The sequence below is a fragment of the Leuresthes tenuis genome, unplaced genomic scaffold (assembly GCF_036924035.1).
Source record: "Leuresthes tenuis unplaced genomic scaffold, fLeuTen1.0.hap1 SCAF_13, whole genome shotgun sequence".
Taxonomy (NCBI): domain Eukaryota; kingdom Metazoa; phylum Chordata; class Actinopteri; order Atheriniformes; family Atherinopsidae; genus Leuresthes; species Leuresthes tenuis.
The window spans coordinates 6,593,666-6,604,887 of record NW_027325367.1 but is presented as its reverse complement, the minus strand read 5'-3'; the positions used below and the strand labels follow the sequence as shown (position 1 = coordinate 6,604,887).

At 39.1% G+C, this 11,222-nt stretch overlaps 1 protein-coding gene across 1 annotated transcript; it reads left to right on the top strand.

Annotated features, from left to right (window-relative positions):
• Positions 1-392: 392 nt before the first annotated feature.
• clu (clusterin) lies at positions 393-10,398 on the top strand. Its single transcript, XM_072362154.1, has 10 exons — positions 393-499; positions 4,614-4,775; positions 5,206-5,354; positions 5,519-5,689; positions 5,924-6,094; positions 6,992-7,205; positions 7,692-7,832; positions 8,405-8,625; positions 9,404-9,582; positions 9,768-10,398. Exons 2-10 carry the CDS (start codon positions 4,658-4,660, stop codon positions 9,778-9,780), a joined length of 1,377 nt encoding a protein of 458 aa, XP_072218255.1. The 5' UTR covers positions 393-499; positions 4,614-4,657; the 3' UTR covers positions 9,781-10,398.
• The last annotated feature ends 824 nt before the right edge of the window (positions 10,399-11,222 follow it).

The following is an 11,222-nucleotide window of genomic DNA, read 5'->3' as shown; positions in this document are numbered from 1 at the left end:
CAAACTAATGGGCAAACTATCAGTAACACTAAAACTCACTACATAAAACCTCTCATGGTGAATACTGTAAAAAAAAAAAAAAAAAAACTTGTGAAAACAGCCTTTTGTGGTGTTTTGAGCGAAGTAGGAATCTCAAAGCTAAGCCAACCAGCTAAGCTAATAAACTGTGTTTGTTTTTTTTTTTTCAAACGCCAGGTCATTTTCTTTTATTGTTCTTTTCACATCTCATTCCCTCTTGCGGTTATAATGCACCAAACATGGTTTTGTTTTTCCTTGTTGATTCTGTGAAGTTAACGTTTGAGCTAATGGTTTGTTTTGAAGGGTCATACCGGAAGTTACCTTCATACTGCTGTGACTTTGACTCCGTGAACGCAGCAGCAGCATGTTTGCTCAGTGAATCACATGTCTGCGCCGTTCCCGTTATCCGCTGGTATAAATACTGGCAGCAGCGACTCCGGTGCAGCTTCAGACTGTCTGGAGTCTCAGGAACCAAACAGAGGTGAGTCAGAGAGGTATAGATTTTTTAAAAGTCTGCAGGTCGGGGATACTCAGGGGGAAATGACCTTTTAATGCACAGGCTGTGCTTGTTAGAGTTTAATTGTTATAAATAAGAGTAGAATAGTGTAGAAAATCGGCTGTTTTTATTAAGTTTGGTTGCTGAATTATCAGACTACCAGAAATATCCTATTACATTTGAAGAGGCTTTTTTGTTCATTTTAGTCCATCCTTTTGTTTTCTATCGTGCCAAAATGCTCACCTCATTGTTGATGCTGTTCATATTGCTTACTCATGGGTGTGACATCCATCTCTAGATCAAAACAACTAGATTAGGGTGAATGACGTCGTTCTGTTGTTGGTTCATCCATCCACTCGGGCTTTAAATCTGCAGCAGAGCACACTGCAGAACGGGAATTTAAAAATGCAACCAGATAGTAGAGTTATAGATATCTTTATTTTCAAATTGACAGGGTGTGAAGATCATGCATGCAGGTTATTAAATTTTCATGTAAGGTATATGTACTAAACCTAACCGGTTAGAGTAGCTCTTGTTTGATGCAAACAATATTCATTATTCTTAGATTAGAATTGACCCTAATTTCCACATGACTACATGCCAAGTGCGTCCTCTGGGTGCAGTAATCCCCAAACACTTAAAATAAGGTTGAAATGAGGCCATATGTGCCAGTGTCCTATTTGCAGAAAACAGAGCCCAGAACATCCACATTAGTTTCTTCTTATTCTGGCATTTGGACAGTGGTTTGTTGGGTGGTTTTAGATGGAAAAATGAAAAACAGCTTAGAATTTAGATAGACTTTATAAATTAGAGGAATTGAATTTCTAGCTACTTGTCAGATGTAGCAACTATGGCATGCGACTAGAAATACAATTATATCATAAAAAACAAGAATGTTTTCACAATATTTAGTGTTATATGAATATATGAAGTATGTGGAGCAGTTTTAAGCAAGTTTTTTTTATAAAGATAAAAATGTAATAATAAAGATGCTCGTTATTTTCCAAAGCTCACAAGTGCTGTTTTGTCTTTCTAATAGTTTAAATTCGATAAATATATTTAGGCAAAAAAAATATTAGACAACAAAAAGCAGCAGAATTGCAAATGTGATAACGTTCAATGTCACATAAATTTCTTCTAAAATTACATATTAATCAATTATGTAAATCATTAAAAATGAAGAAAATTAATTTCTGGTCATTAACTAATTGATTTATCAGCCAGTTGTCTCAGTCCTAAATCCAAAAATAACAACTATTTCATAATATTATTATTACTATTATATTGATATCTCATTAATGAAATGAAGTGTATGACACATTTTTCATGTAGATATAAGGAAAACTGTTGTGAAAATGCCCACCAGCAAAACAAGGCCACGTGTAGCTCTGTGGACAGATGTGCTGCCTTCAGAACTGCTTGGTGTTTCACGTTTTTAAAGCTGGAGCTGAACTTTCTGGAAGGCCTCGCAGGCAACATCTGGAGCGGAGGAGTGTTGGAATTTCTGTTGTGTAACTGGGATCACTGCAGCTGCTACTCAGCAAATAATGAAGCTCTGCCTCTGCATTGTAAATGACTTTGAAAAAAAAAACTTGTTTAACTTTCTCTCTCCGTTCCTCTTGTCTGGCTCTCCCTGCCATTGTCTCTCCTCTGCTGCACTGATATACTGCACTGCATGCTTAAAGTAGTCATTCCTGGCTGTAAAAACATTCAACTTTCAGGTTTATCATTCTGTAATAAATGAGCTAATTTTGCTGGCTCGAGCTTATGCGTTAAACTCATGAACATGTGAGTTCAAACAGGGAGGAGAAAGTAGGACATTTTGTTCTCCAAGGTGGATTTTGAGTCCTGCTGGGTTTGGACTTTTCACTGCAGATTAAAGGACCGCATAAAACACCCAGGATGGTTACACTATTGCTGAATGTTCATAATATAAGCTTTTAAACCAAATCTGGCATAACAACATGCTGTTGATGTGTACTTTGCTTGTTTCCATGGAAACGTCAGGTGATGACAGGTGAGCAGGTGACTGAATGTAAACCACTGCAGAGGTGCCTTAGTTACATGACACTGATTTTCTCTGTATTTTGTTCTAATTAAACAATGAAAACAACTAAACTTTTTACTACATGTAGCTGTAAGTCACATTTATTTTGGACATGATCCAAAATAATGCAACTTAAACTTCAGCCTTGCCCACATACTTATGCTACTTCATGTTCTATCCTCGGCACTTGAGTTCTAGCTAAAGAAAGTCTTCCGTTTTCTTCGGTCCAAACCAAATAAAAATTTTAGATGAGATGAAAATCAACAGTGACGTTCCTAAAAAGGTTTATCTCGGTGGTACTGTAGCTCTAGAACTGAAGAAGATTTCTTCATTAAAGGAGAGCAAAGTAATAATGATTCTGAAGCTCTTTTTCATCTTCTCTCAAATGGCTTCAGAGTTTGACTCCGGTCAGATAGTCATTTGTGCTTTTAGAGGTTCCTAATTGAGTGAAATTATGCAAGTGACAGCCATGATAAGAGCTGATTGAAGCTTCTTAAAGCCAAGGAAAGAAGCTTCCGTCCTTTTATTTCTTCCTCAAGCATTGAAAACACTGAGCCATCATTTATGAAATAAAGGACATAACGCCATCAAACATTTCAACTCTGCAGTAACATTTAGACCAACAATCATTTATTTTCATGTGATGAATAAATGTGAGGACAGGAGGGTGAGTGTGAGCAACTATTCTTTATGGGACAGCAGTACATTGTTGTGGCTTTTTCTTCTATTTTCTCTTCATTGTTTGAAAATCACCGGCCTTCTGTTCCTGCGTCTTTAACAATTCTCCAGTAGATCCACCCTGATGATCTGTTTGTTCAGCTATTTATATTTTAAATGGCTTTCCTAAGCTTCCTCTAACTCTTTCCAATTGTGCCACCCCAAATTACTCTGTTTAAAGGAAGAAAAAAAAAAAAAGTTTGGTTAAGTTGGGTTGGTTTAAACTGGATTTAATGTGTTTATTTCCCTGTACATGACAATAAATCTGATCTTAATCTTAACACTATGATGCACTTTAATATAATGTCACTCTGCTGTCAACCAGCACCTTACACCCTTGAAAATATTTGAAATTTCAGCCTGAACATGCAGTCAGTAAAAATCAAAATCATCAACCCTGGAAAAAAAGTTGAAAAACATGCAGCAGAACTAAAGCAGAGCAAACAACTCATCATTTGAGGTCAGTTATGCTACGTTTGCCGAGCACTGCAACCTTCGCAGAACAATTGCAAGTTTGATAACAAGTATTAGAATAAAAAGTTATTTTTTTTACTTAGAAGTTTTTATTGAGACGTTTCTGTCACATTTTGCAGCCTTCCTCAGCAGGGTGAGATTGATCAGTAGTCGAGTAGATAGAATTTCAGTCATTTGATTATGAGCATTCAGCAGCAGACGAAGATGATGTGACACAAAGATAAAATTACAGTGAAAGTCTTTCATTTCTATTTACAAGGTTGCAACCTTCAAACTTTGAGAAAAAAGGGAGGACTATGGTCAAGAGATTGGATTTACAGAGAGCTCATAGATGAGAGAAAGCCATCCATCTTTTGGACGAATTCCTCTCTCTTTGCCTATATTGTCTGTGCGTGTGTGTGTTTGCAAGGAGGGAAAAAAAAAAAGTGAAGTCATAGTCACCCTCTGCTGAATCTGTCCTTGTTGAATCAACGGGCAGCTGACCAAGCACACATCAGAGAAAAAAATGGGAAAACAGAGAAAGGGCCTGCTGTTCTCTTTATATAAGCTTTAGAAAGGCACAGCCAGTCAGTATCACAGGGGACATTTGTTCATAACGTCCCCTCATTAATGTTCAAAACTGAAGGTGGAGGCTATGATCAGTCTGTCTGGTATGGCTTTGAATTATTTATCAGTATTGATTTGTGGGGTTATTTTCATGCTTTGCAGTGTCAGGTTGGAAAGTGCTGAGCAAACATGCTCATTTTTCTGCTGCGTAGCTCCTTGCCCGTGACTCTACAGCTCACGTCACTCTCTGGTGGAAACAGCGAGTCATTACAACAGGAGAGCAGATTAATATTGTATTTTTGTGTTTTTCTCCAGATCTTTCTCATCATTGCCTGCTGACCCTCTGAGAGTCAGAGAGGATGTTAATGATGATGATGATGATGAAGAAGAAGGGGTCAAAGGGATCTTTGGCTGTGTTTGCTCTTCTTGTGGCCTCAGCTAATTGTATCCTGCCGCCATCAAAAGACGATCTTAATGGTAAGTTTGTGGAATATTTGAGCTTGAAATAAAAGGATAATTGCACATAAAATTAATTGGATTTTTAAAAATGTGGATCATTTGGAGTGATTGAGGCACTTTCCTCCTTTTTTTCTCCAATAATTCTCATAATAGGTATGGAGATAATGCCAGGATGAGCTTTTATTATCATTTGTTTTAGTTGGGAAGATCCTTCAGAACCATCCGGCTCATTCTGAAGCTAATACTTTTGCAGAGTAATACAAATTAGAGACCCATTTTTGGATCTGCAATGCTTTCTGTGCCACTGATGTTAACGTTGTGCAGAATGTAAAATGAAAATTGCTATGGGGTGATTTGAATGAATGACAAGTAGAAATATTACACATAAAACTTACAGGCCAAATTGCAGAGGATGATGCATCTTCTGTTTGTTGTCTGTGGTTCACAGAGATCTCCCTGCAGGCGGAGAAGTACCTGGACAAACAGATTGAGAACGCCATTAGTGGAGTGAAGGAGATGAAGACTGTGATGCAGAAATCCTCTGAGGACCACAAGAAGTTTGTGGATGCCCTGGAGAAAACCAAGCAGCAGAAGGAGGTAGAGACATGTCAGATGGAAGCACTGATGTTAATAAAATAAAGTAACATCCTTAAATGTTTCAGTTCTAACTCTTCACCAGAGAATCTCACATTTAACACGAGACCAGAGATGAACAAAGATGGCAACAAAACAACAGTTTTTTGTTACCTGTTTTAATGCAGGAAGCAATGCGTGAGGCTCAGGAGATGGAGGCAAAGCTGGAGCAGGAGGAGGAGGTTTGTAATGAGACCATGAAGGCTCTGTGGGAGGAGTGTAAGCCCTGTCTGAAGAGCACCTGCGTTAAGTATTACTCCCGGACCTGCAGCAGCGGATCTGGACTGGTGGGACGCCAGGTCAGACACTACGATACAGTATACTGATTTTAGCTAGTCACATTAATCTTCTATAAATTGTTTAATTAAACCTTGAAGCTGAGGGGCCTCTGGTTTCTGTCTTGGGGTTCCATTACTTGAATTAGCAGAATTAGTGCTTCCCGTGTGAATTACTTCCCCACATCTCTGACATATTGACCTAAGGAAGATATTTCAGGTTTGATTTTAAGCCACACTCGCTCCTTTAATCAACAGCTTGAAGATGTGCTGAACAGAACGTCTCCCTTCTCCATCTGGATCAACGGGGAGAGGATTGACACTCTGGAGCAGGAGGGGCAGCGACAGAACAAGGAGTTTGTGAACCTTGAAGAAACATATACAGAGATGGCTGCTGGTGTGGACAGCATCTTCTCAGATAGTATGAAGGTATGGCTGAACACTAATTTACTAAGAGTGAGTAGAATTAGATGGAGATATAACACAAAGCATGTAATTGGAAGTCATTATGAAAGACAGCTGCTTCAACATCTAGTGCTACAAAGACTGAGGCTAACATTATTTCAACATAGCTGGACTTTAAAGCACTGTAACAGAAAAATGTGTCATTGTGACCTTCTTAAACGACAGTGTGTAGTCTGGTAATTGCAGGCTGAGTGAGTGAATGTCCTTACTGAGCTGAGGTCAGAAATTCTGACAGTAGAAAGTTTCTCTATTTACCCTCATTCTGAGTTTAATTTGATGATCTGCACACAGTTAGCGACTGGCCTGTTGGTCATAACACAAACTAATGTGGCAGAATTTCAGCTCTTATAAATTGTATGTCCACTGGTGTCACAATGCTGTGGAAGAAAGCAGGGAGAAAGACTCAGACATAGACAAACTGGTGAGACAGGAACTATTTTTAGGAAAATTATGGACAAATTGGGGAAACAGAAGTCCAGTTATCAGACTACAAAAACGATTAGCAAAGCAGAGATCATGTTAATAAATCAGTCTGGCTGCTGGCTGAACTAAAGCATAGGTGGACATTAGACTTACTGGCTGGGTGTTACATGTTAGGCTTACATTATTTAACTTAAGTTTCTCAAAGGCTTTGTTCAGATCTGATTTTTGCACCTCAGATCAAAATGTTATTCTAAGTTGAAAAATGTGATCCACTTCATCACTTTAAAGCTTTAGAATCACTTGAATGATTTAAAAACCTAGTGACGTGTTTTCCGGTCATTTTTTTCTGGTGCAGTCCAGACTGGTGCATAAGAAACATTCAAGGACTAAAAACATTCTCCAGGACTATATCAGCTGTTTCTCTTCTTTGTTTTTCAGGTTGCCGATCACATTCACCCAAACCCTCCTCTGTTCTATTTCCCTAATTTCCTGGCGCCGTACACTCGACGCAGCAGAAGCAGCCGCTCTGTATTCCACGATCCTTTCCACAACTTCCAGAATTTGTTCTCCCCCTTAATTGGAATGAGCATGAGTGTCTTCGGCCCTATGGACTCCATGACGGACATGTACAGTGACACTTTTCCAACTGAGGGTACGTTTTCTGATCTTTGTGGCTTAAATGCCTGTTAGAAGCTTTAATTTTACTGCCACTAAAATTCTCTTTAGTGCAATTTTAAAGCAGTGCCTTGACATAGATTGCATACATCTCATGCAATTCATGATTAAATGTCTTATCAATGAGAAACTTGAGTCCTTTATCAGAGCTCATGCATTGCTTTTCGGTTTGCTCCTTTTTTAGATTGGTGTCAAAATGAAGACGATGAGACCTTATCTCATGCTGCAAATTTGGCAGAAATTCACCAAAACAAACTTAACAGCTGTTTTCATGAAGAGTTTACAATATCTTTACAAGAATACTGACCAGCAGATCAGACTTTTAAGTAGCACAGTCCTGAACTGCTTACCCATCTGCACCCGGCATCGGGTTTAGCAGAATGTCACTGCTGTGGTTCAAGTTCACCTTCAGCATGCACGCTCACACTGACTTTATAAAACCTACTGTATTTATACACTGCAGATGGGGGCGCGAACGAGGACGTCGTCATCACAAAACCTTTTGGTAACGGCAGGATGACCTGCAGAGAGATTCGTCGCAACTCAGCCGGCTGCATCAAGTTCCGCGAGGAGTGTGAGAAGTGCAAAGAAATCCAGCATCTTGGTGAGAAAACTCACTGGTGAAACATTTCCTCCGTTTCTTTGACTGTGAGGAAAAACAAATAGATAAATAATCAATTACAAATACCATCTTTGATTATTAAATCATCTGAGAAGCCATCAAGCAATCAACACTGCCTCCCCTGAACCCAAACATGGAGACCTGAATGTGATCCAGGAATTTTTCCATTAGAGCAGCACAGTTAGGATTTATGACTCTGGAAAGAGCTTCACAGAGAGTGTAATGTAATCATGAACTGACTTCCTTTATGTTAATGCTGTTTCGCTGCTCTACATGACCCGACAAGACGGGACTCTGGAACAAAAGCTATGGCAATATTAATTTCACACAGCAGAATATGTGTTTAAGATGTAGATGATAAAACACAGCTGGAACAACTTATTTCTCCTCTGTTTATCTTTTCTAAACTGCTGATAAACTCATTGTTTCAGAAAATGTATCAACTTTTTCTGTCACTTCAGGCTGCTTTCACAAAAAGACTGATGTAGTAGTTGGATGTTATTTCCAGCCTGACTTGAAGGTTGCTGTGTGTCTGCCACATGTTTCCTTCACAGACTGCGCTGGGAAGAAACCTCTTGAAGGCCCACTGAAAGAGGAGCTGGAGGAGGCTCTGGCCATGACCGAGCGTTTCACCCAGCAGTACAACTCCCTCCTGAAGAGGTTTGAGGAGCAGATGTTTAACACCTCCTCCATCCTGGACATGCTCAACAACCAGTTCGGCTGGGTGTCATCTCTGGCCAATAACACCAAGGACAGAAACTTCCATATTCAGGCAGTATGTACTGAATGTCTTATATGTTAAATCTACAGTCAGTGTTAGTTTTTGCATCTTTTTCATCTGTCTGTACATGTTAGAAGTCAGTGCTTGCTGTGGGGTAACTTGCAAACTGATTGGCTACAGCCAAGTGACTTAACTTCCTCAGACAACAATCAGTTGCATATATATCCAATGCATATATATTGATGACATAAATCTGGGCAAAGACTTCCCGGTTTATGTGGCAGTAGTTTGAAACCAGACTGATTTAAATAAATGTATGAAATGCTAAATTGTCATCAATCTGCAATAATTCTCTTGGTCACTTTAAATTAACACACAGTGCTTACCTGCTCAAACGTAACTGATGAATACTACGTTCTGCTACAAACGGAAACAAAGAAAACGTTTTCCTAAATTCAGCGTTTTCACAAAGAGTTCAAAGAGATTTTCCCATAAGGGAAAAAACATGGCTGAACGGGCTTGAATAATAATTAGCCCCTTTGGTGTTATTTTTTTCATGTAAGTTCAGCAGATGGTGAATTTTTTTTGTGCATTGCTGCATTTTTTTTCATTTACCAAAAATGACTGAAGCAGGATATGTAATCTGCACATTATGTATGCAAATGACCTACATGTGTCAGGCTGACTTTAAACGCAAGGAATCCTCACAATCTGAGTTATTTACCTTTTAAAAGATTAATAATTTTCTTTATGAAGTCAGAAAAGTCATTAAATAGCTCTCTCAGCTAGATAATCAATTGTATGAAAAGTCCACTCTTTCTCTCTGCTGCAGGTGATGTGCAAGGAGAAAGCAGAAGAAGAGACGCAGCCTTCGGAAACCAAAGTGTCAGTGCAGCTTTTCGACTCACCGGCCATGAACTTCACCGTACCAGGCGACATCCCCTGGACCGACCCCAAGTTCTCTGAGGTGGTGGCTCAGGAGGCTCTGGACCGTTACAAGGAAACCAGCGTGTGAGTGGCAAATCAATTTAAAGGAACAATTAAAAAAAAAGTTTCTAATCTGTTTGGCTCAGAGTTGGATGACAAGATTAACACTTAACATCCAGAAGGTGGTTAGCTTAGCAGCAGAGACTCTGATGTGAATTACACAGACTGAGATTACTCTGTTAACATCTGACCTTGTTCCTTTCCTCTAGTGTGGTCAAATAAACTTCAGCTGGATTTACACCCAAACCTGCAGCTTCTGCTGACAAGAGAATGTTCTGAGTTCATCAAAACACACCTGCAGAGAATAAACCCAGATGGAAACAAACCCTGAAGCTAACCCACAGATTCCACATTTCCTCTAAGTCCCGCTTTTGATCTCTGCCTCAAAAAGCCTTCAGAGGTGTATATTGTTACATTAGTCCTGCTGTAAGAAGATATAAAGTAGATAAGGGGCCTGGCTCTCGTCTGTCGTACCTCCTACATAGAAGGCCTTCTTGTATTTAAACTGGGCCTCCTAAACAGGAGCCGTGCTGCAAAATGTATTTGTGGTCTTGTTTTACTTTGTTTTTGGATATTAATCACTGTATTTAGCTCTTTAAACAGATTAAACAAATATTTCCTCATCCACAGTTTGGAGCAATACAATTTTGATTTGTTTGTAATCTGTTGCAGTGATTTTAATAACCTGATCTAAGTAGTTATTGTCTGAGATGGTTTAAGTTGGTTGATTAACTGGAATTGAAGTAGTTGATTTGAGAGATTTAAGTTGTGAAGTGGTTGCTTCGAGCTGCTCTTTAAAACAGCAATACATAGAGATTTAATAAAACCTGCTCAAACACACCGTTTATTTGTCTGTTTTTGATTCAGTTTGGGCTTCTCTGAACAGCTTCTTGTCCTCTAAATTAGAAATGTATTTCCAATCCACGTGTCTGGAAGAAGAAGTCTTAAGAGTAAGAAGCAGAGGCACATTTTCCAAACTTTGATTAAAAGTTTAGAATTAAAAGGATGTAGAATTCATCAGAAAGATGAAGGGCTTCATGGATTCCTGCAGTTTCTCGCACTTTAAGTAAACTTTTTAAAAAAGTGTGGACTCAGAGTAGCTCGTCTCCCACCATCAGTTGCACCCGGCCAGAGTCAAGGTCACACTGGGATGACACTGTCCCCCCCCCCCCCCCCTTTCTGATGTTCCATGTGAACACTAACTGAAGTTCCTGACCTGTGTCTGCATTGCACAGCTGTAACATACGATTGGCTGAATTCATCAGGTGCAGGTGTGCATTTGATATATTAAAAAAGCTGATTTTAGGGACTCATGCACTCAAACTATAGTAACTTGGGTTAGGGTGATGAAGTGCTGCAACCCTATTTACTTGCCAAATAGTATCTCATGTCTTTTACGAGAAGTGATGTTAAAAGTAACCATTTAAACAGGAATAGGTGTCCATTTCAGAGTAGCCATGGTTACCTGGAAATTCGATTTTCTCAAAAAACTTTTTAAAATCTACACATTCTTTCACGTTTCAGTGCACTAAAGCTAAAACAGAGTTGGATGCTTGTCTTTGGCCCAATCTCAGTTCAGAAATCAGAAATTTCATAATCTGTGGATGACGGAAGTAAGTGAACCTAAAGTGCTAAATATTTCAGGTAACTTTCAACCCGTTTCT